Source organism: Setaria viridis, chromosome 5 (genome assembly GCF_005286985.2).
Source record: "Setaria viridis chromosome 5, Setaria_viridis_v4.0, whole genome shotgun sequence".
Classification (NCBI taxonomy): Eukaryota; Viridiplantae; Streptophyta; class Magnoliopsida; order Poales; family Poaceae; genus Setaria; species Setaria viridis.
In genome coordinates this window covers 43,358,667-43,385,348 of record NC_048267.2, presented here as the reverse complement: position 1 = coordinate 43,385,348, position 26,682 = coordinate 43,358,667, and the positions used below count along the sequence as shown (strand labels likewise).

Genomic DNA, 26,682 nt, shown 5'->3' with positions numbered 1-26,682 from the left:
GCTTTATTCGCCTGGGCCAAGCCCAGTCATATGGTACAAACGGCACTTTTCTGTTTTTCCCCGGCCCGTCAGTTCCATGGCCATTTCCAGTATAAAAGTTCGATTTTTTTGTGTGATGTGAAACAGAGTTAGAATAGATTTCTGAAAAAATGAAATATAGAAGACCAATTACGGATATTCTGCAAAATTAGCGGCCTCGACATTTTCGTGGCTTCTTCTAAAACAACTTATATGGACCAGTTTGACAACTTAACAACTTATAGGGGATGTAGTTTGCTGGAGATCTCTCGGAACTATCAGTGCTGGGAGTGATCACATCAACAGGTGCTGTTGGAGGGAGGTGGTTCAGCAGCTGCAACAATAAAGCAACGCCTCAGTTCAGTAGCTTCCTTACCTTGATCTAACAATAGTTCAGAAACATCTGGCAGGTTCTTGAGCAATGGGAGAAGATCATCTGACAAATCGAGGAGAGTCTTTATCTTCATGAATGCCAGAGGAGAACCCAGTGGAACATGTTCGTCCATAAAAAACAATATCTTCAGCTCAATGGTCAGCTCGTCTTGGCGAATCAATATTTCTTTTGCTTTTGCTGCAGCGGTGGACTTCTTAAGAGCAAACAAAGCTTTCATGTTAGCTCCAAAAAGATCAACCCAGATTTTAAAAACAAGTTCCTCTGGAATAACAACAGGTTGTTGATCAAGATCTGATACAGTTAATGGAGGTGACAATGGAGCCTTCCTCTTTCTTGACTGGGTCCCCGATGAAGCAGTCATATCCTGTATACAAATTTCTTTTTCACCATTGAGATATTCAAGCATCCATTTTGTTACTCTACGACAACGGTTAACTTGCTTCAAGTGCTTGATGTGATAGACTAGTGACTGAGAAGTGGCTGAAGCAGGCATGACCCATTGACATGCCAAACAACGATGTCGTTTTCCTTTTTCATCATTGAAAGTCGTTACAAAATCTGAAATTGAATTTGTTCTATTCACCTCGCTCTGCAAACTGTATAAAACAATGACTTTATTAAATCTAGCCACATAATTCATTCCAGATAATATCATTCTAAATATAAAAATTTAAAGGATTGAAAACGACTTAGTAATTACTTTATATAAAGTCGTGACCCATTGACATGCCAAACATTGATGTTGTTTTCCTTTTTTTATCATTGAACGTCATTACAACATCTGAAATTGAATTTGTTCTATTCTCCTCGCTCTGCAAATTGTATAAAGCAATGACTTTATTAAATGTAGCCACATAATTCATGCCAGATAATATCATTCTAATATAATCAATTGCAGGACTGAAAACAACTTAGTAATTACTTTATATAAATCTATTAAGAAAGATAGATAATATCACTCTCAATTTAAACAAGCAAGGGTGGAAGTGACCTAGTAAATAATTCATATTTATAATTAGAGAAAACCCTAATTTAGATAGATTAAGATATAGAAGCCATGATTTATTTTGCTTTTGCAGAACACATGCATCAATAATTTGTAATCATCAACATAATGTATCAGGTGATTGAAAAATAATTACCTAGTCGGGAAATAAAGCATGAGGTAATCAGAAATAACGATATTCATATCTTCAATTTCATCAGCAGGCGGTGGCAAGCTGTATAAGAAAAAAAAACATGGAGCTTGAGAACATGCATCCAAAAAAGATTCCTAAACCCACACTCCAGATCTTCAGGAGCATAAAGGAATATTTCATTTTAAATTGAGGCATCCTCCCATTTCAATTATTTGATAATGGAAATACAAGAGTTTGCGAGTACATGAATAGAAGGACGTAAAAGGAGGGAAAAAGTCCAGGCCCTAGTGCTAAACCTGATTCAAGCTAGACACCTAAGGACACAGCCTTGCCAGGAGACTCCCGAGAGTTTTTAGTTACAGGTCACATGACATGTCCAGACTAATACATGGGACCTATGAAGGCAAAGAGTAACACAAGGAGTATAAAGGAATATAAATCTTTTTTAGTAATAGCTTTAGATCTAAAAAAATTACCAACCGCATTCTAGATCTTTATGGGTATAAAGGAATATAAAATTTTTAGTAATAGCTTCAAAAGAATATTAAAAATACTGGCTTTGCAAGTATAAATAATCAAGCTTTTATAAAGTATTAGCCTAAAATGAAATTACTCTAAACTTTCATCAGTGTTCAACCTCATATAACAATTGGCAAACATGCGATAGGAACAAACATTATAATAAAAAAATACGACGTACCAATTGTCTACACAATTCTGCAACATTTCCACATGGGCTTATAAGTCAAATGGTTTGTAAATGTCATATTTGTCTTGATCAAGAAGAGGTTTAACCTTGTCATCGAACACTGCTCGTGCCTCCGCAAACTGCTCTTTCCCAATGAGATATGAGATCTGTGCTTGGTAAAGGGAGCAGAAAATACCCGGGTGGGGATAGAACTTCTCACCCTGAACCTTGGTCAAGAACTCAGCAAGATAAGTCTCCAGCTCATCCCAATTCTGATCGACAACAAACAATTGGCAGCAGCCACACTGGAAACATACAAGTATGTCAGCCCCAAGTCCATAGAGTATGACCATTTAACTGTTAGTTTGACACAAGCTAATTATTCTACGAAAAGAACACATTGCTGACAGTATGGAGTACAGCTGCATGGCAAAGATGAAGGTGAAAAATGCAATTACCGTAACATAATACAGTCAGAAGTTCTTGTAATACTAGCAAGAAGGCAACCAAATTTAAAAGGGGTCCCAATTTAAAATTGGTATTCATTGGAGCAGCAGGAACATACTCAATCCTATTAACTCAGAAAACACAGATTGCATTGAAAATGCGTAGCAAAATCTTATTGGATTGATAATAATTCATCTATCCTGGTCACCAGTGACCCACGGCTACATCCAGATATCAATAAATTGTATATCAATCAACTGAAATCGAAAAAAATAATATTAAAAGTTTAAAACTAAGCTGCTCCTTACTGTATACATGCTGTAATAAGTAGACTTACATATTCTGCGCAGCAGCGGCACTCTGGAGATTGACGCCGGTGCTAGCGTTGGCTGCATCACGCTCAGTCAAGACCCGGGCCATGGCATCATCATCAATTGCCATGGAGGCGGCTGATGTGGCGGTCGTCACGTGCCCGGAGGCGGCGGCGGCTGATGTCGCGTTCGTCTCGTTCCCGGCGACGGGGGCAGCCGCCAGCTGATCCCCCTTCCTCTTCTCTATCCCATCGTCTCCGTTGCCCTCCATACTGTTTGCTCTCCTCCCTTCTCTCCTTGTTATATCGAGACGGGACGTAGGAGCCAAAGCCAACGGCGCCGCGACGACAAGAAGACTGCAGGACGTGATTGTTTCTAGATGGAACGGTTTCGGTTACGACGTTTGGATTGACTCAGTCGATGATATCGTCCAGGGTATGTCTCGTGGGCTGGGCCAGCGATGACTATTTTGTACAGGCTTCCGTCAGCCCAACCAATTTAGGACAGCCACAGCCCACATAGTAACGAAACGAACCATAAACGCATCAGGCAGGCCTGCTGTACAAAATATGGGCTCAATCAGTGAGGCTTTATTCGCCTGGGCCAAGCCCAGTCATATTATGCTACAATGGCGTTTTTCGGTTTTCCCCCGGCCCGTCAGTTCCGTCACCATTTTCCAGTGTGAGATCGATGTTTCAATGACACCATTGGAGGCCAATTGATAGGAACGTAACAGGCGATTAGGTGGTGATCGTTAATCCTAAGCTAATCCACCGTCTTCTTGTAGGTGTACCACCGCGCGATGAGCAGGTAGACGCCGAAGTTGCCGATGCAGAGCATGGCGAGGAGCCAGAAGAAGTTGTCGAGGTGCGCCCGGTTGATGTCGTCGGGGATCCAGCCGTCCCTCCCTCCCCTCGCCGTGGCGCGCGCCACCACGGTGACGAGCGCCGAGCTCACGTAGTTCCCCAGCGCGAACGACGTCATGGAGAGGCCCGAGCAGAGGCTCCGCATCGCGTCGGGCGCCTGGTCGTAGAAGAACTCCATCTGGCCGATGAAGGTGAATACCTCCGACGCGCCCACCACCACGTACTGCGGCACCTGCCAGAAGATGGACATGGGCAGGTACGCCCCGTCGGCGCCCGTGTTGGTGTCGTACATGCCGTGGCGCGCGATGACGCGGCGGCGCTCGACCTCGAGCGTCCCGGCGGCGAGCATGGCGGCGGTGAGCACGACGAGGCCGACGCCCATGCGCGCCAGCTGCGTGAACCCGCGGTCGTGGCCCGTGGCGCGGCGGGCGAGCGGGACGACGACGCGGTCGTAGAGGGGAACCCAGAGCATGACGCTGAGGGTGTCGAAGACGGAGAGCACGGCGGCGGGGACGCGGAAGCCGCCGACGTAGGGGTCCAGCGTGTCACCCTGGAGGATGAAGGTGGTGGTCATCTGCGTGTACGCCGCCGCGAAGATGATGCCGCTCGCCCACACGGGGAGGAGGCGGAGCACGCACTTGAGCTCCTCCACCTGCGTCACCGTGCACAGCCGCCACGGGCTCGGACGCGCCTTGTCGCCCGCCGTCTCCACCGCCGCCTTGTCCAGGAACCTGCAGGGAGTTCATGAATTTACATGAATGATCACGACAGATCATTAGCCCACGTCATTTGATCGAGTGACTCTTTGTTTCGGTAAAAGATGCCACGACAGCTAGTGTCCAATAATGCACAAACTCTAATTCCTGTAGTAGTCTGGCGTGCTCTCCATCGGTCTGATAATGATGAGTGCTACTGCTACTGCTACACAGAGCACTGCAAAAAGGAAAAAGGCATGGGCGAGAAAGCGAAATGGAGACGATATCATGCGTGCACTGCACCATTTTGTTGGCATGCACACGACAAATCTGCCGCGGTGCAAATCAATAAACAATTTGGTAGCATGAATTTGAGCGATCGAGCTGCACCGCGACCGACTGACCGTGCACGTACGTCCCCGTCACGTCAACAGGAAGCCCGTCGATCGGAACATGGTGGCCGGCACAACACAAGTTGGCGCCTAGCTAGAGGAGCATCTTTTTTTTTTCAAAAAGGGAAACTGAGGAGCATCTTTTAACTGTCAGAAAAATTGATCCAAAATGATGCACCCGACTAGCGCGAAACTGTGGCCGATGTCACAGAGCACGGTGTCACGTTAGGTCCGCTTCAAGTAGCTTATCATGTCAATCTTTTGATGACTAAGGTAAACGAGTGGACGCAAATAAAGAAAGAACTACTACCTATGCTTTAGACTAAGGTAAGTGACCAATGACATGGCTCGACTTCTAAGGATTTTAAGTTTTCTGATTTATATAATTATTACTAAACTAATTTCACCAGAGTGTACTGAACATTTTCGATGACTTAAAAAAAAGTATTTTCAAAATTCATGTAGAGTCATCGAAAATCCTAATCTTAACACTTGATTTTTTTTATATAATTGTTGGGTTACTTCGTTTTAGAATTACAATTACTTCACACAGGAGTTAAAAGCCATTTTTTATAGTGTTCCAAATCTACGAAACCTTTCTTTATCTCGAAATTGGATTGGTCAAAAATCGAATATTAATTAGAAACTCCATCCTGAAACGTCTGATGTTGCCAACTTGCCATAGATGCTCTCTTTCTTTTCACCACATGGGACATGGAGGAGAAAACAAAGTAGCTGGATATCCATTCAGATTTGTTCACGTACGGTTAGATTCTTCAACAATGACATTGGCTAATATATAGAGATGGTTGTAACCCTTTATTCATCATGGATCTCTAGGGTTCATGCCCCCGCGTATATTCATCAATGAAAAGGGAATTTCCTTATATGCCACCAAGAAAATTTGCAATCCCTCATATGCCATGCTATGTATATGACATGTGGGACCTTCCACAGTCACTAATAATGGTACGTAAAGATTTCGAGTTTAACCAGATCTTTAGGTGGTAGATGACACACCCATCAACACCAAGCCACCTATGAGAGTTTTCTTAATCTCAATATATGTTCGTTTAATCTCGTAAGGATAGTTCTGAAAGAACGTTCATAAGGTAGGGTGCATGTGCATGCGCACATACGAGCCTTTTTGTGCTTGTACATGTGTTTGAAAAAAAAAGAATCAAACAATAAATGTGTTCATGGTTTCTCGCCAAAGATTATTTTATAGTTGGAAAAATAACGCTCGCTCGTATATATGTACGAATACAAAGAGAAATTACGGCTGATAATATTCCCTACATGCAATTTGCATGTACTACGTGCAACGACAACTGACCTGAACTGGTCGGTGTGCGCGAGCCGGCGGCTCCCCTGTATCGCGGACATGCCGTCGTCGGCCTCGTACTCGTGCAGCTCCGCCGCGTCGTCCGGCGCCTCCACGCGGCACTTCCTGACCGCGGCGACGACCACCTGCGCGACCCTTGTGATCGGGCTGCCGCCCGGCGGCTGGTGGATCTGGTACGTGGTGGTGCCGGCGAGGAACACCGCGACGGACACCACGCTGAGCAGCGCCGGGATGCCGTAGCCGAGCCCCCAGCTGACGCTGGACTGCACCCACACGAGCACGGTGCCGCCGACGAGCGATCCCACGTTGATGGACATGTAGAACCAGTTGAAGAAGGAGCTCTGCCGGCGGCGCTCCGCCTCGTCGGCCTCGTCGAACTGGCCCGCCCCGAACGACGTGAGCACCGGCTGCAGCGCGCCGCCGAGCGCCAGCAGGTACAGGCCCGCGTAGAACGCTGCGCTCTCCAGCGCCGCCGCCGCGCTCGCCGCGAGCACCGCGTAGGCCACGACGGAGATGACGAGGAAGAGCGCGATGGTCCAGTACCTGCCGAGGAAGGCGTCGGCGAGGAATGCGGCGACGAGCGGCGTGATGGAACTCGTGCCCAGCCAGTTGGTGACGCCGTTGGCGGCGGCCTTGCTGCCCACGTGCAACCGGTCCTTGAGGTAGTTCACCAGGTTCGTCGACACGGCGAAGTAGGCCGTGTACTGGAAGCAGTTGTTCGCTGGTGACCAACCACACCCCACGCACAGATTATTAATTATTAACAGCACAAGGTTGAGATGAGACCATATATATTTGTATATGTATAAACAGATGCCAGGGAAAGAAAACAGGTTCACGTATGTTACCGAGGATGAAGATGCAGGCCCAGAAAACCCGGCGATCCCTCTTGGACGTCCGGCGATCGGCGGCGCCGCGCAAGGCGTTCGATTCCACGGCCTCCACCTCCATGGTTTTCAGCAGCTCAGCTGAGATACTTCCACAGGTGCAAATCGAGATGGCTCTGACGGTGGCGAACAGAATTTCAGAAAACAGCAACATCAAAAAGGTGAAGAGACCAGGAATCAACATGAATATGCTCCAAATAAAACTTTTGTTATCAATCAATCACATAAAAACAGCAGAGATTCTTGGTGTTGATCACGCGTAAATCCTGACGTATAACGGTTCAGAAAACAGACCGCTAATTTGCCTCGGGCCGACCGGCGACCGAGAATGCGCCTGTTTCCAGCCTCGCTCACCCAACGTTCTTGATATTTCAGCCCAGCGCGCAGCTCTTATCCATGAGTTTCTTTTGCTCTGCAAGCGATGAAATGACTGGCGGCTGGCGCTGTGAAGCAACTTGAGAGTGAGAGTGAGACTGGGACTGGTGCGAGCGAGCGCAATGGTGACTGGGCATGGGCTGCAGAACAAGAGGACTCGCAGGATTATAATGGCAGACGACCGGGCACCGTAAAGCTGATGCGTCACAGGATGCCGTGCCTTCGCTGGTGACTGCGAGTCAGACAGACAGTAGGGCCGGCTCCGGCACGAACGCTAGTAGGATATCCAGCAAGCATTCCAGCGGCAACTCGGCGAGAATTGGAAATGGTCTACGGCTACGCTGCTCGTGCATGTGCTTCTCAGAGTCTCAACTCTCGCAACACATCCTTGGGAGTTATCAGACATGGAGGCAGGCCCACACGAGAGCGATGCTCCCGTATTTTAGTCTAACGAAATGCGTGATCTTTTTTTTTAATCGAGGAAGTGATGTTTTTTTTTCAAGAACACCAAATGGGTGACTTACTGATGTAGGGGCATGTTCGCTTCGGCTTATAAGCCGGCTGAAAAGCTGAAATGGCTGATTTATTGTGAAAGAAAAATACTTTTTGGTGACTGATAAGCTGGCTGAATAAGCTGAAGCGAACACGTCCTAGATCTATGTTTTTTTGACAAAGGCAATGCATTAAAATTAACAGCAGAGTACATGTAGGGAGGGAAAGATCATCAGATGCATACTGGAGAAGCTCATCAGAACATACTGGAGCCACAATATTGTGAGAACATACTGGAGAAGCTCATCAGATGCATGCGGATGGATAATTTGAGACATGGATACCTGTACACCATGCTGTTCATTTGGCAAAAGATCTAGATCTATGTTTAGGTTCGGCCAATGCCTGCTGGTGACGAGTGCTCGCTATCTGATAACAGACTGACAGTACTGGATTGCTGTTTTGCCTGCGATCTTCGCCCTTCGCCTTTACTTTAGTGCCCACTAGATTCTCTTCCTTTTTTTCTTCAAACAATGTGCCTGCCTACAGGGCTTCGTCATGTACTCTGTGCCCTCTACATTCCAAGTTCACCAGGGGCGCACCGTGCCTTGCCACTGCCAAAAAAAAAAAATACGGAGCATTTTCGCAGGGACCGTACCGCACGGAGGTAACGCATCCGCTGGCCCGGGCGACCGGCAGCGCCGCAGCGGCCAGCCGCGTCGGGATCGGCGGCGCCACCGTGTTCCCACGAGCCGTACAGGCTCCGAGCGCTGGCGCGCTGCGGCCTGCGGGCCTGGACCCAGAGGCGAGACGCGTGTGCGGTGAGCCGCGAAGGACGAGTGCCCACTGCCCAGCCAGGCCGCTACCGCACAAAGCTGTGGTTCTGCGGCCGCGCGAACCACGTGCGCGGTGGTCAAGGGGTGACCGCGCTGCCTGGAGCGGGGGCAGGGGATGTTTGCCTCTCCCGCGTCAGGTCGCCGGTGAGCCGGCCATGCCCCATTGCGGCCATGCGTTGGGTTCACGGAATTTCAGGGGCGCTGCAGCCTGCAGGAGACGCTGACGGGACGTCGGCGGCAGTGGATATCCTACTTTTTTCTTTTCTTCTTTCGCGGGAATCAATCATGGTGCATGGGGAAATTGGAAGAAACGGCGAGGACCAATAATTTGCGCTTTCCGGGTGGGACGCGTCACGTCGTGCCCGCCGGTGACGGTGATCCTTTTGCTACCCACAAAACTCCAGTGTGTGCGAATGTGTCACACTTTTTTCCCCCTGTGTATTTGTCTCGCTACGTGCATATAAAAACCATGGTGGTTGCAACCGATGCAACGTGGATATTCATATTCGCCATTTCTTAAAGAATTTTAAGAAACCTCGAAACGAAAAGGCACATTGGCTCCCTACATATATTTCTAGAAGGTATATAGCTTTTAAGGCTAATTATGGCCCAACAAGCTTTGGATGACAGTAAACGGTCTAATAAAACAATAGGAGCAACATAGTAGATTCAACACATGAAACACTAGATTTACATTTCTTATAATCTAGTTCAACATTCTACAAGCTGATATTGAAATGGTATAACTAAAATTTTGAAGTAGTATATCTAAAATGGTAGACTAAGGCCCTATTTGGATACCCCTATTAAAGTTAACACCTGTCACATCGGATGTTTGGATGCTAATTAGGAGTATTAAACATAGGCTAATTACAAAACTAATTGCACAGATGGAGTATAATTCGCGAGACGAATCTATTAAGCCTAATTAGTCCATGATTTGACAATGTGGTGCTACAGTAACCATTGCTAATGATGGATTAATTATGCTTAATAGATTCGTCTCGCGAATTAGCACAGGGTTCTGCAATTAGTTTTATAATTAGCTCATGTTTAATCATCCTAATTAGCATCCGAACATCCGATGTGACACTGTTAAAGTTTAGCACCTCGTATCCAAACATCCCCTACTACATTCAAAATGTTGGTACTTTTGCTCCGTTATTGATATAGCTAGTCATCCCAAAAATTATCACACTGCTATTCCCCGCTTCTTCCGTGGTAGCTGGCTTGTTCCCCCACCTCATCTTTATCATCTACTCCCTCCGTTTCAAATTAGAGGTCGTTTTTGATTTTTTAGGTTTATAAGTATTTGTATGCATCTAAATACAGTGTATGACCTGTAGAAAATTTAAAATGACTTATAATTTGGGATGAAGGGAGAAAGTTCATGTTCTTTCACATCCATCGAATTGCTTTTTTCTCCATCTCATCCTAGTCATTTATCTACTATAAATAGCATCAATTTCCAATATTATGGACACGATTCCCGCCTTAGAACCGTTCTGGGCCGCAGCGCTAGTGCGGAAGATGGGCCTCGCGTGGTGCTTTCCATCTATCTATTATGAGTTACATGGGCTAACATCCTCTAAGAAAAAAGGTTACATGGGCTACATGTAGGGTTTCAAAGTTTTGGGCCGGAGGAGGGAGAGGGGGGTACGGCGTAAAGATTTCCGGGGGGAGACGACGCGGAGGAGCGATAGAGAAGGGCTTTTCTGAAAAGAACGGAAAATAGTCAGGACGAGAGGGGAAAAAAACCAGCGAAGAGGAAGCAGGGGATCGAAACCCTAGGCGCGGTCGGCGGCGCGCCGGAGTCCGTACACCGGGAGAGTGATAAGCCTCACGTCCATGAGCGAGATCCGGTAGAGGGCACCCTCTACACCGTCAACACCGTGGAACCCAGCTCCAGCATCGGGCTCAGAAACGGTAGGATGCCTGCGTCCCTCGCCCTCCCTCTATTCTCTTCCTAGATGGCTCGGGGTACTCTGTTGGGGCAGCCGGAGAGGCATGGGACGATGCGTCAGGGTTATGGATTCACTCCCGTTTTTCGTTCGGGTTAGGTTTTGGAATTTTCCTTTTCAGGATTTCTGTTAGGTTTTCAGTCTTTTCACCCACTTGCAATTTTTAATTATTTCGTAAACTAGGCGGCGTATGGATACTTAATGCTAAAATGTGTACTGAATGTTGCGCTTGCGCAAATTATGCGAACTTGCAAAGATCGTGGTTGGCTTGAGCTTCTAGTACATGTTTTTGAGTTGTTGACATCTTGTTAGCTTACACAATATAATAGCACGATAAGCTAGGCACATGCTTTAATACAGTGAAAATTGCAGTAAGTTGTGCAGGTTATGCATGTCCTAACGACTTTCCGAGCTAGGCTTGCACATTAGTTGGTTATATGGAAAGCCCTCTTGGTTTTGCCCATTCAGAATAATCCTGCTCCACTTGCTGGAGTTTCATTGGCAGTACACACCTTTTCTTCAAACTCCTGTGTGCCTAAAACTGTAAGCTGAAAGGGCTAGGAACCTCTGCCACCTTTGGGATGTCTATTACACCAAAAGCGAGAACGGAACGTGTTCCAGGGTCCCACTACGTTTAGTTGCCGTGCACCTATTTAAGTGTGGACAAAAAAGGCAGATGTTTTACTTTTAGGCCCACATACTTCAGATCCAAACTATATCCCTTGTTTGAGATTTTGCTTCTACTTAATGCCATGTGCCTTGTGTGCTTATTTGTTGTATTTCCAAGAGACGGTAGGATTGCATGTTTTCTCGCACACATCTGTGGCCAAGCTGTCAATCGATTTGCTTCTTTTTGGTAGTGACAAGTGGTCAAAGGCTGTCTTCTAGGCATGGGTCTGTCTTCCAGATCTATTGTATGTTGAGATAGGTGTATTTTCTACCAGTCTTAATTGCTTCTTTTCCTAGTGACCAGCGGGCAAAAGCTGTCTTCTAGGCATGGGTCTGTCTTCCGGACCTATTATATGTTGAGATAGGTGTATTTTCTACCAGTCTTAATATAGTCAAATCCATGAGAACTTCAAAGTCGCATGCAGTGTACCTTAATTCTTTTCTGGAGGAAATAATAAACTTTAATAGCATTTGGACAGCTACTAGGTTTGGATCCTATATTTATTTAGTACTTATCTATCTGATCCTTTTTTAATTTGAGTATTATCCTTATCTAATGCCAGCATATTTGAGTAATATCCTTCAAAACCTTTTCAATTTATACAATGTTGTTGTCTAGCCTGCCTAGATGGCTGCCTGAACCCAGTTAGGTTTTAAGCATGATGTCTGTCTTGAGCCTAGGCATTTCAAAAGAGTGTACAGCAAGCAACTTACATTTGTTTTGTTTGTCCTTGAAGACACCAAGAGTTTCTCTTGTATGGGAGGCTTATTGGCTTTCGTATTCCCCCAAGTCCGAAACCTTTCATAATTTTTCCCTGGAGCTTTGATTAAAACAAGTTACCTGGAGCTAACTTGTATAGTTCTTTTAGCTCAGAAAAGTTTTCTTTGTTCTTTTCCTTTGGGTCTACTCTGATTGTATTAACAGGCCACCTTTTGTTACAGTTCGTTCATTTGGAACTGAAGATCGTAAGAAGGATGGCCAGCAGATTCCTGCCAGCGACAAGATATATGAGTAAATACTCTTTAGAGGAAGTGATATAAGGTAATAGTTATAAAATAAAAAAAGATGCCTCTTAAGGTTTAAATTTATGTCATTGTTACTATTGAACAAAAAAGTTTGCGAACTATCTTGCCTGGGCTATTTATGTAAGTTGTGCCATCATTGATTTGGTGTATGTCATTCCTTGTGCTCAGAATTGTCCATTTTTCCTTGGCTATTTATGTAAGTTGTGCCATCATTGATTTGGTATATCTTATTCCTAGTGCTGTTCAGTATGGTAAACTTCAGAATTGTCCATTTTAATCTTATTCCTTGTGACATGTGTTATTTTAATTGGACAAAAAAATGACTGATGAATCAATAGAAAATTGGCCAGTTGTTAGGTAATGCCTGCACAACATGCTGACATAATGGTGTGCCAAAAGCTAATCGATTACCAGGCCCAAATCCAGGCCATCAGCCCATCCAACTACTCGAGCCACCCAGCCCATCGAAGCTGAAAGCACATGAATTTGAGCATCCGATCAACCCCCTCTCTCAGATCACAGCTGTGCAATGCACAGGCCCGTGTCCTGCCGCTACATGGCTGACGGCTCTCCATCTTGGCCACCTCCTCTGCCCGGCCACATATTATCCGCACACAACTCTAGGAAAAAAAGAAAATAATCCGCCCCATCCTGTCCACTGTTCGCACCCGCCAAAAACACATCCCAAACATGTTCAAAACCTCCCAAACAAGTTAATTACTCATTACTATAAAAAACGCGATCCCAAACAAGTCAAAAACCTCCCTCAACTACTCGAGCTCCAGGTCGGGTATTGGCCTTGAGTCCGTCAGTCCGGCCGCTGAGTGGACCCCACTGCCTTGACTTATTTCCGCTCTCTCTCTCTCCTCTTCCCCTTGTCTGACTCTGACCGTCTTGTACCCATCTACGCCGCTGATGGAGAGGCCAGAGCGCCAGGACCTGCCTGCTGTATCTCCATCATGGGAGAACTAGGTAATGCCCTTGCTCCTGATCCCTGCCCCGCATGTCAAGCTTGTTCCAATCCGATCTGGCACGGTGGCACCTCTCACCACAGAAGTCCGGGCACCGTATGGCTCCCCTAGTTGGGTTTTCTTGGGTTCTTGTTTATTTTCGTTGGGAATCGGCTCACGATGGATGCCTCATGCCCTTGCCCTGTTTGGTTTGCCCGATCTTGTAGTGTTGTTTTAGAGTATTTTATAATTGCTAATATCGTTTGATGGTCAGAAAAATACAAAATAAAAAATGATACTGATAGTTGTTGAATTGGGAGTTATAGATGCATTCTGAAATCCTTATGTTGTCTCTTTAGTAATTGCGCAGTAAAGCTTGCTGTGGCTTCCTGGTTGGCCAACAATTGGTTGCAATGTATAGCACCTGTGGCATAGGAGAGTCAATGCGGGCCGTAGTATATGCTCAGAGCATGCTCCTTGTGTTCTTATGTGTGATGTTTACCTGTTTTAGGCAATTTGCTTCAGACCAATGACTGTATATTCTGTTTCTATTATGGCTTATCGTCTGCTGCTTTGCTTTGCGTTAGTGATCTGTCTCTTGTCATCACTATGTGGGTGCTAGCAGCTGCTGATTGATCTCTTAATGAAATGACGAATTTCTGCATTTCAGGTGAATTCTACCAGCATAATGACTCAAACCCTGCAAGGGAAAGTTATGGCCTCCAATGCACCGAGCAGCTTTTCTATTCGGCAACAGATGTCACCGAGCGATTTTGATATGCTTCAGCCGGATAACATGGATCAGTCTACCTCTCCGATTCGCAGCATTGTCATTCAAAAAATGTAAGTTTGGAAACCACCAACATCCATAGTTTGGAAACCACAAAAAAAATGTAAGTTTTGACTTGTAAATGACTAGATGCTGTTAATATGGGCGCTTGTTGTGAACAAGCAATCATGTCAATACTGGTACATTCTAGGAATTGACACATCTGCTTCAATGCATTTAATTCTTGGAATGCTCATGAGTCATAATCATGCTTGGTAGATATATGCTCATATTTTTTCCCCGAACACTATACAGTTGTGAACAAGCAATCATATTTTGTCTATGTGAGCATACATTGTTCCGTGGTTCCGTACTTCTGTGAACATAAATGCAATGAGTTCATATATTGACATCTAAAGTATGTTGGCCATACGTTTGAAATTTGGTACTTCAGAATCATCTATTCTTTAAGTAGCTCCAAGCGATTGGCTGGTGTATTTTCTCTTGTGGGCAGAAAATTCAGGGGAAAAAAGCATTATGAGCTGTCAATTTCCAGTGGAATTTTGTATGCAAGTATCTGATAGCAGCAACTGATACTGTTTCTGGTATTGTACATGGTTCACCTAGGTAGCCTGCATCATATACTCGTCTATTATGCTTTCATTTTGAACTGTTACAAGGCTGATGAATTTTTTATTTTGTTTGTATTTTACTGATACAGCATGGTCAATCTTATACTTGTTAGATTACTGTTACACTGTATTTGTGATGTGAGATGTATTTATTTGTATCTAGCTGCACATTTACTTGGTTCTTGTGCAATTTTACTTGATTCCTAGTACATATAAACAATTTTGTGAGTTAACTCTCAGTACTAGAGGGTTGTTGAAACAGAGATGATTTGGTTCAAGGTGTACATCTTTTTTTCCTGCATAGTTCAGTAGGTTAATTTTTTTTTTCAAGTAATAGTACTAGAAGTTGGTTGAACAGAGATGCTTTGGTTCATTTTTATCTATTTTGGTGTAAATCTTTTCCTGCATAATTCAGTAGATAAAATTTCTTCAGGAATTCTAGAGAATGTCTTGAAAAGAGATATTGGGCTCATTTCCCCCATTCCTTTCCTTTTGCCAGCATATTTTTTTAACAACAGTATTTTCTGATGCTTCTTTTCTTCTATCCAGTGCAAGTTGCTTGGGAAAGAGGGAACTATTTGCTAAATTCAGCCCAGATTACCTTCTGAAAATTTCAAGAAACATTGACGAATTACTCTACAGAAGTGCTCCAAAGGTTAGTGCCGCCATGGAACTACAGTACATTATATAGCATGCTAAAAATTTAGGTCCGATCCTTGCTCTTCTATTACATCACCGTATGAAATGGCTACATGTTTGACTGAGGCTAACTGATAATAAAATTAGCTATTCTTGTACTTTGTCCTTTTTTTTTTGCTTCAGTTGCATATTTCAATTCACTGTTGCACCTGTATAATTATATATATGCCCAATTAAGTTTTTGTTGTAACTGCATAACTAAATATCTTATTAGTTTATAATGTCATGCCAACACCTAGCCCTTTTCTATATCAGGTCCGTTACATGGATCTCGACACTCTAGAAGCTAGGGTGGATGCTTTGCTCAGTTCTGTATCGTATAGAAACCACAGAGATTCTTGGGTATCTTCAGCAGCTGCATCGACAAAGAATTTACATCAGCTGCCTGGGATACAGATGACAGACTCTAGTGTCTATCATGATGTAGTTGCCCCTGGTTTTACTAACTTGCCTGCACGTGCAAGAGACGTGCCTACACATACTATGTTCACTTCTCAGAGTAAGTTAGGATGATGAGTTTTACTTTTATCTCACAACATGCCTTTAAATCTATGATTATTTATTGGTTATATTTTTTCAGGATATTTACCACATAATTACAATGTGGCAGCTGCTAATTTTCCTCTTACAGTGAGGCCCGAAAGCTTTAGGACCACCATAGTTTCTCCATGTGTATCAGTGCCTCCAAAATGTAGTTCAGGCCTTGGTGGGATCGCCAGTGATGGATTGCCAAATGGCCATGTAAAGGACCATTTTCCAGGTAAATTATTTGCGTCCGTTGTTTTACATATTTGATTTGATTGTAACCATTTGCACTTCCCATATTTGGTTTGGTCATCACATCATAAATGATATGGGCAAATTTCGCCAGGTGATGCTCATCCTGTTGATAGTCCAATATCATCCATGTCTGGGAGTTCCAGTCCTTTATCAGCCGTGTGTGATCCAACCACAAGTCCCAGTGCAATGATAAGATCGTCGATGGACTCTGTCTCTAAAGCATCTGGACAAAAACTTTCTGCAGGTTCTGATGTATATTCCACTGGTGAAGGACAGTCATTTCAACAACATAGAGAATATGAGAGAGAGTTAGATGGTGCATGGAGCCAGCCAGTAGAGCTGTCAATTCAATCAAATAGGACAACTGAAAGGCATGAATTGTATCTCAAAGGAGAATGTCATCTTGACAGATGCATGGAAGTGGAAGGGAAATATTGTCGTGTGTCAGACTGTGAAGATTTGTGCAGGGAGAAATACTCAAGTTTAAGCACACCCAGGGCCCAGTACCAGTGCTGCTTCATGACAGATTGTGATCCTTGTGACCCTGAGAGAGAAAGAGTTGGGAGATCTGAGCAGACATCAAATAGCACAGTGTCAAAGCCATCTTCAACTGTTTCAGATGAATCTTATGGCAAGCGTCCAGCAAAACGCCTGAAGGCTGATGTTCCCAGTCTTGTCAATGTCAATCAAGCAGAGAGTCCAAAAGAGCAAAAGCCTGTTGTGAATGAGAATCATGCATATGGTGAAACAGTACAATCAGAAATCACGGAATTACCTACAAAGTCACCTTGCAGTTCGTCAGGTGACATTAATGCTGACACCAATAATACGCTAGAACAGGGTAGTGAAGATGTACATAACATGGATGTTGTTGCAGAAGAAGAATTGCACTGTGTAAAGGGTGACATTGAGATGAAAGACTCTAAGACTGTTGCATTGGATCAGACAGCGAATCAGGTCAATATAAGTTCCAGGAGAAAAAGAGGGGCTTCTATACTTTACGCATTAACTGCTGAGGAGCTTAGAGATCACTTGAGTAGTCTAATAAACCAGCATACTTGTCTGGTGAGTGAATATATGGACCTCCTGTGTTTTCTGTAACTCTGAGTAGACTTGATTCTTTTTTAATCCTGTAGCATCAAACATACTATGTTGCCAAGCAAATCGGATAGTTATATATTACCTTGCACATTATGATATAACTATCTGATTGCTTGGGGACACAGTATGTTGATGCTACATGATCAAACAAGAATCTTGCATGTGATGGTTAAGGTTTTGTTTCATTCAGATTGGATCAATTCTATCATTCAGGATTTTAACTATTTATTTAGGGCCATAGTTCACATCCCTCATGATTTTCCTTTCTTTTTTAGAGCAAGGTGATATCTCAAGAAATCCAATTAATCGAAGGCTTGCCTGATCAGAATACATGCAGTTTCTGTGGGATGGAGAGGCTTCTTTTTGAACCACCTCCGCGATTTTGTGCTCTCTGTTTCAAAATAATAAATTCTACAGGGTGCTATTATGCTGAAGTTGAAAATGGAAAGGATAAAACTTCTATTTGTAGCAAATGCCACCATCTAAGCAGTTCCAGAGCTAAATATGTGAAGAGATTCAATTATGCTGAAACAGATGCTGAGGCTGAATGGGTAATGTTCTTTTCATCTCTTGAGCTATCCTTATGCACTCATTAAATACTCATCTTTTGCTGACTGTGTCATTTCAGTGGGTCCAGTGTGACAAATGCAAAGCTTGGCAGCATGAAATCTGTGCTCTTTTTAACAGAAAGTGTGAAGGGGCGAAGGCTGAATATACTTGTGCAAAATGTTTTTTGAAGGAAAAAGATAGTGGAGACATTCATGCACTGGAGTCATCCACTGTTCTTGGAGCACGGGAGTTACCAAGAACTAAACTAAGTGATCATATTGAGCAGAGGCTTTCTGAGAGGCTTGAGCAGGACAGGCAACAGAGGGCAAATGCCTCAGCAAAAGGTGCTGAAGAGGTAAATATCTGAAACTTCGAATGACATAAGAAACTAAGGCTCATTCATACCTGCTACTATTGAGTTTATACTTAAGGATTTCACTTCTAGTTATATTGAACCCGTAATCTTATTTCAATTTTCTGTATATGTGTGTTCTACGGGGTCTTTCTTATCCTTGTTAGGATCAGATACAAGTGTTAGTCCTTTTACTATAATTTTCAATGTACTTCAGTAATTCATCACTGGAAATTTGTCTGCACTTGAAATGCATTTGTGTTTTTGTTTCTATAATAATCACACTGCTGTCCTTTGTCGTTGTTGGCAATGCACATTTAATTGGTCTTGATGATGCGTGATAACCGTATTTATTTTGTAATATATAACAAATAGGCTTCTTTTCATATTTTTCTTTTCCTTTTTGACTATCAGTATTAATGTATTTTTTAGATTGTGCTGTGTTTACATTTCATTGGGCACCATGAAAGGATGGTCAGCACACATAATAGTTGACACAATCAATTTTTTTACCCTTTATTTTGATGTAGCTATCCAGGTCGTAGAACTATTCTGTCCATAACTTAGGAAGTTTAGAACTTTGGAGAAGATTGTGATCATTGATGCTTTTTTTAGGAAGATGATCATTGATGCTTATTCACATCTTGACTCCACATGCTTTCTTAGAATTATCAGACCATCGATGTTGGCTGTATTTAATTTGCTTTAGTCTCTAGGAATTGCATAGCAAACTGATGTCAGCTCCGCGTAAGGTTTATTTGACTTTTGTCCTTGGTGCTTTTAGGTACCACGAGTTGAAGGTCTTGCAGTTAGAGTAGTATCTTCAGCTGACAGAGTACTGCAAGTTCAACCTCGTTTTCATGAATTTTTTAAACAAGAAAAGTATCCTGGAGAATTTCCATACAAATCAAAGGTACAGGATGGTTGGCTACTTGGTCAATAACTTTTTTAGGAGTTTAGTGGATAATTATATCTATCTTAACTGACCTATGTCTTTTCTATAGGCAATTCTCTTGTTTCAAAAGATTGAAGGTGTGGATGTTTGCCTGTTCGCCATGTATGTACAAGAGTACGGTTCAGATTGCCCATCACCAAATCAAAGGCATGTTTATCTTGCATATATCGACTCTGTCAAGTACTTCAGGCCTGAAATCAAATCTGCAAGTGGGGAGGCTCTCCGTACTTTTGTCTATCATGAAATTTTGGTATGAGAATTGCAAATCACCAAACATATATTTGTCTGCCTGCAATGAGATTATGTTTCTTGAGTTTGATCATTATAATATTTATCGTAGATTGGTTATCTGGACTACTGCAAGAAACGAGGATTCGTAAGTTGTTCCATTTGGACTTGCCCATCTACGAAGCGTGATGATTATGTTTTATATTGTCATCCAACAGTACAAAAGATGCCCAAGTCGGACAAGCTTCGAAGCTGGTTTGCCTTCTTAACGTGGTATCAATGAATTAAACCTAATATATTTTATGGGTCCTCATGGTCTATTTTATTGATAATTTTAGGTATCAGAACTTGATCAAAAAGGCTGTTAAGGAGGGGGTAGTTGTGGAGCGTAATACACTCTCTGACTTTTTCCTTCAGCCTACCAACGAATGCAAGGCCAATATTTCAGCAGCACGCTTGCCATACTGTGAGAATGATTTCTGGCCTGGAGAAGCAGAGAGGCTCCTTGAGAAGAAAGATGATAAAACCTCACAGAAGCAAGGGACACAAGTAGGAAGGCTCTTACGTGTTGCCAAACGTGACGACAGAAAAGGAAACCTTGAAGATATTTTACTTGTGCACAAGGTTATTTTATTTTATATTGCTTATGATGTTCTTGCCCTTCAAGCAATTCGTGGGTACCTAACATCTTATTTTTCATTGTTGCTAGCTTGGAGAAAGGATGCGCACCATGAAAGAAGACTTCATCATGCTTTGTCTAGAGCAGTTTTGCAAGCACTGTCACCAACCTATTGTATCTGGGAGAAGTTGGGTTTGCACTAGCTGTAAAAATTTCCATCTTTGTGACAGGTAAGCATCTCGTAAGTTGGGTTTTGTACTGAGCTGTGAGGTTTTATACCTTGTTAACTCTCGGTCAATAAGGCACCCATTATTGCTTGATTTCATAGGTGTCATGCAGAGGAGCAGAATACAGCACAGAAGGACAGGCATCCAGCCACAACAAAACAGAAGCATGCATTTCAAAGAGTATGTACGCAAACTGCATTTCTGGGATCGATTTTTTCAATCATTAAGGCAGCAACACGCTTCTTTTTAATAGATGCATGGTGGAATTTATATACTAACTACCATAGCTTACTGTCCCACAGATAGAGGTAGAACCACTTCCGGAGACTGACGATGGAGATCCAACAATGGAAAGCAAGTATTTTGACAGCAGAATAGATTTCTTGAAGCACTGTCAAGACAACCAGTTCCAATTTGATACCATCCGGCGGGCAAAACATTCTACGATGATGATTCTTTATTACCTACACAATTCGACTTGTTCTGCTTGCCACTGTGCTGTGGATCAATGCTTGGTGTGGCGATGCCTAGAGTGCCTAGGCTGCACCTTTTGTGATCCATGCTACAAACAAAATGGTGAAAGTTTGCATATTCATGAATTAAGACAGATTGATGCTAGCAAAACAATGCAGATGAATGCTATACAGGTATCCCTCTTATATTAGTAAACGGAGCTTCTAAATATCTTATGTTGTGTTCCCTAGTTGAGAAAGTTTAGAATTTTGCGAGCTTATCTGGCATTCTTTTATTTTGGTGTTCTTTTTACAAGATGATTTTGGCCATACGATCTCAGGTGAATTGCTCCCTTATTTCTTAGAACATAACTTAAAAAAAGGATTTTTTAATGTGAAATTTGCTGTTGCATGTTTAGAGTGTCAAGGTGTTATTCTCCAAGCATTACTTCTGTTGATTGATGTCTGGTTCCATAGTTGTTCTTGGCTTTCAGGTTCGTACATGATAGTAACTCTTGTGTTCTTATGAACCTTGTGCATACTTCCGAAACAGGACTACGTTGAAGGCCTTGTGCATGCATCAAGATGCTTTGATCCTTGCAACTGCACTCTTCAAGTTTGTTTAACCTTGAAGAAATTGTTCTTCCATGGCGTTCGATGTGATATCCGTGCCCGCAACTGGGGAGGTTGCAACAAGTGTGTCTTCATGTGGAAACTTCTGCTAAGGCACTCAAAACATTGCAACGACGCAAACTGTATGGTTCCCAGATGCAGGTAAAACCATGACTCATCTGAATTGCTCAACTCCTCTCTTGAAATGCATGCATTGCTCGATAGACCCCACTTCCACCCATTAGCTCACCCGCAAATGTTTTGTAATCCTTGTAGGGATATAAAGGCATACATGACTGAAAAGATAAAGCTTGGTGGTCCTGTGTTGTAGCAGGCCAGCGGATCAGAAGCTGACCTCTTGTATACACTATTGGATTTCTCCCCCTCATTAACCAGTAAAATTTTGTTGATGAAAGTGCAATAATCTGCGGTTGCTCGTCGCTGATGGATGGAACTGCAAGGTAAATAAGGCTGCTTCATTGGAACTATTTGTTCCGCTGGTTTTCCCAGGCATTGGCGATAGAAAGGCAGGCCAGTTCGCCGAGCTTCTACAATGGTCGTGGCCTATATGTCATTGAGGGAATTACCAACGGGAGCTTACATTAGGCAATCTGACATTTTAGTGTCCGTATATATCATGTACATATAGGTGGATCAACAGGATAGATGTTCTGTTTCTTCATTGCCTTTCAGTTTTGTTCCAGATTGTATTGAACAAGGCCACATTTTTGTCGAGTGTTTCTGTGCTGTGGCGATAAATCCAAATTCATTGAATGAATGAATGTGTATATTTACATCTCCTCTTGCATGTCATGATTTTTTTTTCATCATTGATAAGCATATTATTGGTTCATAAGAATCATAACAGGTGTCACTCTAATTGAATCTGAGGATCGCTGCCCTACCTCTACCCTTCTTCAATTCAGAGCTGTCGAGCTGTCGCCTAAAACTTGGATCATGTGATTATTCAATAATGCTGAAACTTCAGAAAAAAAATTATTGCTCAAACCATATCTCAGGTTAAAGGACGTTTAAACCATGAAGTTGTTTGCAACCGGTGCAACGTTAGATATTCATTCGTCATTTCTTAATTTTTTTAAAAAAATCCAAAAACAAAAAAAAACACCTTAAGGATCGTCCTGGGGCAATGATGATGGGCCTCGCGCGTCAAGTGGTGGGCTACATAGGCTGGTCCGTGTGAAAAATTTTTGGGCCGTGCGTTTGAGGCCTAGTCAGTTGGCGATTCAATACATAGGCTGGTCCGGTCCGGCCGCGTGTCGTACGTAGCGGTAGCGCCGCCCACCCTCCCGTTCCGGGACCTATGGCGGCCGACGACTGCGACGGGCTGCCCATGTACTTCGAGGATGACGCGGAGGAGGCAGCTGCGGAGAAGAAGAAACGCCGGCAGCAGAGCCAGAAGCCGCGGGGGAAGCTGCCGTGGGAGGACGACACGCCGGAGGAAAAGGCGAGGGGTGAGCTGAGATTGGCCATGATGGAAAAGCTTTTCGAGTACGACCCCAAGATGGGATCCGGCTCCTACACCCGAGTTTGGTTCGTCGACTTCAGCACCCTCGACATTGATGAAGAGAGTAATCCCTCTATTCCCGACCTTCATTCATATGCGAAGAATGCATACCAAAGCCTACTATACTTTTGCATTCATGTGTGGTTTTCGTTAAGCAGAAGTAGGACTTCGCTGTAAATAAGAACACTAAATCCCAAAATCACATGGCAAAACTTACTGGGGAGCTCATGATGCGGATAATTAGATTCTATCTTATTCATGATATGCACGCATATTTGTTTTCATTCCTGTTGTCTGATAACAGTGAATTTCTTCTGTAAAATGTAGTCTATACGGTTTAGTTTGAAGACCTGCGACTGTCTAGCACCTAGGTTATTTGCATAGGGTCTACACTCTACACACTGCTTCTGGTAGCCTGCATTTGCTCTGGTGTCATCCCTTACTTGCCTTTTCTGATGTTTTCCCCATTTTAACCTACGGGGGAAATGCATGCTTTATGCCGCCATGTGTAGCATCTTGACTCTTATTCCTAATTTCCTATCATTACTGCCTTTCCTTTTATTATAATTGTCTTCCATCATTTCACTGACTGGCTCTAAGTAAATGTTAATCTTGCTGTGTGAACAAAATCCGGACATGAGGCTATGCTGACAGAGGACTTACTATCTCTTTGGTTAAATACTTACTTTTGGTACCATACTATTCTTCCCTGGTTGTAAATGACCTTATTTTCCTTTTCCTCAGCACAACATGGTCCGATGCGCTTTATGGATTCACTTATCCGAGATGACCACAAGCTGACCGATTCATTAAACGTATCTGTCTGAAGATATTGTCCTCAGATGTTGGCTACCCTATCAACGTGTATGGTACTGTGATAGTCAGATATCGTTTGGATATGAAATGCATCTACGCACATCTTCCGTTGCAACAGGGACAATTGCCAACTTGTCCAATCAGAGGTATTTGAAGAATGTAGGCTGAAAGCCATATTTACCTCTTTTGTGGGTTTATTTGCAAATCATTGATTTGTCAGTATCTAATATTGAAACTCTACTATTTTTGCATTGTGACCTCTAGCATATCTTTTGCTGAAGATTACATTGGCATAGGTGTCGCGCTTGTGATTCCATTGCTTACTACTGCACATGCTCGCCTGCACATTTTCACTTTTCTGGTAAAAGTTTTAGGTTAGGTTGTCAATAACACTAATGTATTCACGATTTTACTGGAGGGATTTTCCTCTGCAGTTTTTGGTCAAAAAAACATCAACGTATTCTGTGGAATGTTGTCACTTAAAGTAAATCTGTCAGGGCATAGTATGATCATTTTGCTGTCATTAAAGTGCCATAGTATGTAAGTGGGCATTGTAACTGTCATGAAAACCATTTTCAATATTTCTTTAAAGTAGATAATGATGAACAAGGTTCCATGAAATATATCGTCAAAACATCGCATTGTTCCGTGAAGATCTTGGCAGGCCACATGCAGTTCCATTTTCCTCATTTCTATTTATTAGTATGCTAACTTGTATTGATGCTGGGTTATTTCGGAGTTCCAACACATGTATGACCTATATTCTTTAAGCCAAGTTAATGGTGAATGACTTTGACACGCACTAATGAATATATTGATGACATTTTCTGTGATTCCGCTTGTAGGGTGCATCTTTGATTCTGGCTGGCCCAAGTAGATGAATTGTTTTTAGCGGTGATGCCAATTTTGAGATAAATCTGAAGATCAAGGAAGATAGAGAGAGCAATGACAGACAATTTAGCAAAGCGTTGATTGGTGTGGATATTGCAGCAATCGACTCCGTGATTATGAGACGTTGATATTCCACATCTATGCCCGCAGCAGCTACTTCGGCATCGACAGCCGCTACGGCCCCGCTCTCAACTTCGACCTCTTCCGCGGCCGCTGTCACCGAAGCAGCAACGCCCCCCGCAACGTGGCAGTGCCTTCGTCCCCACGCGCCATCGCGTTCCCCAGGCCTGGCGAGCTCGGGTTGTGCCTCGCGTGCAGGCTCCACGGCTCCTGGGACAGCGTCCTGTGCTTGCAGCCCTATACCCGGTTCCTGCTACCGCCACCGCATCACGCGAGCCCCACTGCCACCGCCGACGCCTACGTGCTCTGGAACCCGCTCACCGACGCCTGCGCCACCGTGCCCGCCCCGGCCGGGTCATCGGCGGGTACGCTCACCCGGTGACGCGCCGCTTCCACCTCCTGCACTCCTCCGACGAAGCCGTCCCCGGTCGCGTCGACCTGCTGGCCCCCGTGATCTTTCGCATCCTACGGGTCGGCGGCGACGCCGGATGGCGAGAGCTTCCTCCCCTGCAAAACAACACATTGATCTTCATGAGGAGCGACCGGGACCGTCCCGTCAGCGTGCACGGGAACCTGCACTGGCTGGTGCTGTCGGAGACGGGGAGGGTGGCGCTGCTCGTATTCGACGCGGCGCACGAGAAGTTCCGGCTCATGGCGGCGCCGGACCGCCCGGGGCTGCTTCTGGAGACGGCACGCGCCGTCGTGTCGGGCGGGGAGCTCTGCGTCCTGGCCCTCGCCAACGGGGCTTCGGCCGGAGCCATGGAGATGTGGGTGCTCGACGACTACTCCGACCCGCGGGCCTGCTGCTGGCGGCTGAGGGAGAGGATCAGGACGGTCCGGTTGGACGGCGCCGACCTGTCGCCGGCGTTCGTGGCCGCCACGGCGGTGGAGGTGGTGGAGGGCGCCGCGGAGGGCGAGGAGATCGTCCTCCGCCTGGAAGACCGGATCGACGCGTACAACGTCCGGGAAGACGCGTGGCGCAAGTTAAGCGTCGCCAAGAACGCGTCTCTGCTGATGCACAGGGTCAGCGTTCTGCAGCCTGAGATCAGCTTTGGCGAGGCGGCGCGGGTTCTTCTTCCACGTAGGAGCTACTTTGGCAAGCTCTGCCGTTGCTTCTGCGAGAGAGTTTAGAAGAGGGAAGTGACATTGGAACTTGATTTTCAATCTCAATCCTTTGTTGGTGTTTCTAAAAAAGAAAACCCTTTGTTACCATGTAATATAGAGAATTAAATTACTAGATCGGAAGTTCAACTAGAATTTCTTTTGATTGGTGGGTTTAGAAGGGAAAAATTGTTATTTAGTTATGATAATACTTGAGATGTACTCTCTCCGTTTCAAATTGCAGGTCATTTTAGCTTTCCTATGTTCATAAATGTTTGTATGCAGACATACACTATATTTAGATGCATAGCAAAAACTATGTATATAGAAAAGTCAAAACGACCTACAATTTGGAACGGATGGAGTATTCACTTTCACGCCCGTGTGATTCTTCCCATCAAACTGAAATAAGCATTTGGTCATGCATTGTAATGGAAAACCCTTCTAATCCAAGCGATTGCACAATTTATTTAACTTGTAATCCTATGCGTGGTTTGAGTTTGCATATTTTCTGATACTTTTGTCCTAATCCAGTAGTGTCCCAAGCTAAGTACAAGCTTTTTTTTTAACGTATTACCGTTTGAAAATGCATTTTGAGAGTTTAGTAATCTAGATGACACCTTATGACAAATTCAGAGACCGCTTGTGTATTTTACTCTTTAAAAATAAGACCTTTCGAAACAAACTTTGATCACTAAATTTTTAAAATACACTACTTATTGGTATGACTATTAGACACTGAATTTGCGTGTAACTTAGCTAA

The 26,682-nt window shown here is 44.0% G+C and overlaps 3 protein-coding genes and 1 pseudogene across 3 annotated transcripts; 3 read left to right on the top strand and 1 right to left on the bottom strand.

Annotated features, from left to right (window-relative positions):
• Positions 1–3,567: 3,567 nt before the first annotated feature.
• On the bottom strand, positions 3,568–7,908 carry LOC117857567 (protein NRT1/ PTR FAMILY 8.1). Its single transcript, XM_034740304.2, has 4 exons — positions 7,477–7,908; positions 7,144–7,298; positions 6,287–7,016; positions 3,568–4,594 (listed from the first exon to the last, which is right to left on the bottom strand). Exons 2-4 carry the CDS (start codon positions 7,244–7,246, stop codon positions 3,763–3,765), a joined length of 1,665 nt encoding a protein of 554 aa, XP_034596195.1. The 5' UTR covers positions 7,247–7,298; positions 7,477–7,908; the 3' UTR covers positions 3,568–3,762.
• A 2,683-nt stretch (positions 7,909–10,591) lies between these two features.
• Positions 10,592–22,265, top strand: LOC117856808 (probable histone acetyltransferase HAC-like 3). The gene is made up of 18 exons (XM_034739220.2): positions 10,592–10,811; positions 12,458–12,557; positions 14,162–14,334; positions 15,442–15,547; positions 15,847–16,090; positions 16,172–16,351; positions 16,463–17,436; positions 17,748–18,023; positions 18,101–18,376; positions 19,158–19,286; positions 19,378–19,578; positions 19,669–19,811; positions 19,895–20,180; positions 20,266–20,405; positions 20,504–20,582; positions 20,705–21,049; positions 21,408–21,628; positions 21,743–22,265. The coding sequence occupies exons 3-18, from the start codon at positions 14,180–14,182 to the stop codon at positions 21,795–21,797; spliced, it is 3,810 nt and encodes a 1,269-aa protein (XP_034595111.1). The 5' UTR covers positions 10,592–10,811; positions 12,458–12,557; positions 14,162–14,179; the 3' UTR covers positions 21,798–22,265.
• Positions 22,266–22,728: 463 nt separating this feature from the next.
• LOC117859141 (uncharacterized) lies at positions 22,729–24,037 on the top strand. The gene is made up of 2 exons (XM_034742340.2): positions 22,729–23,055; positions 23,736–24,037. Exons 1-2 carry the CDS (start codon positions 22,788–22,790, stop codon positions 23,816–23,818), a joined length of 351 nt encoding a protein of 116 aa, XP_034598231.1. The 5' UTR covers positions 22,729–22,787; the 3' UTR covers positions 23,819–24,037.
• A 575-nt stretch (positions 24,038–24,612) lies between these two features.
• Positions 24,613–26,097, top strand: LOC140222918 (uncharacterized; annotated as a pseudogene).
• The last annotated feature ends 585 nt before the right edge of the window (positions 26,098–26,682 follow it).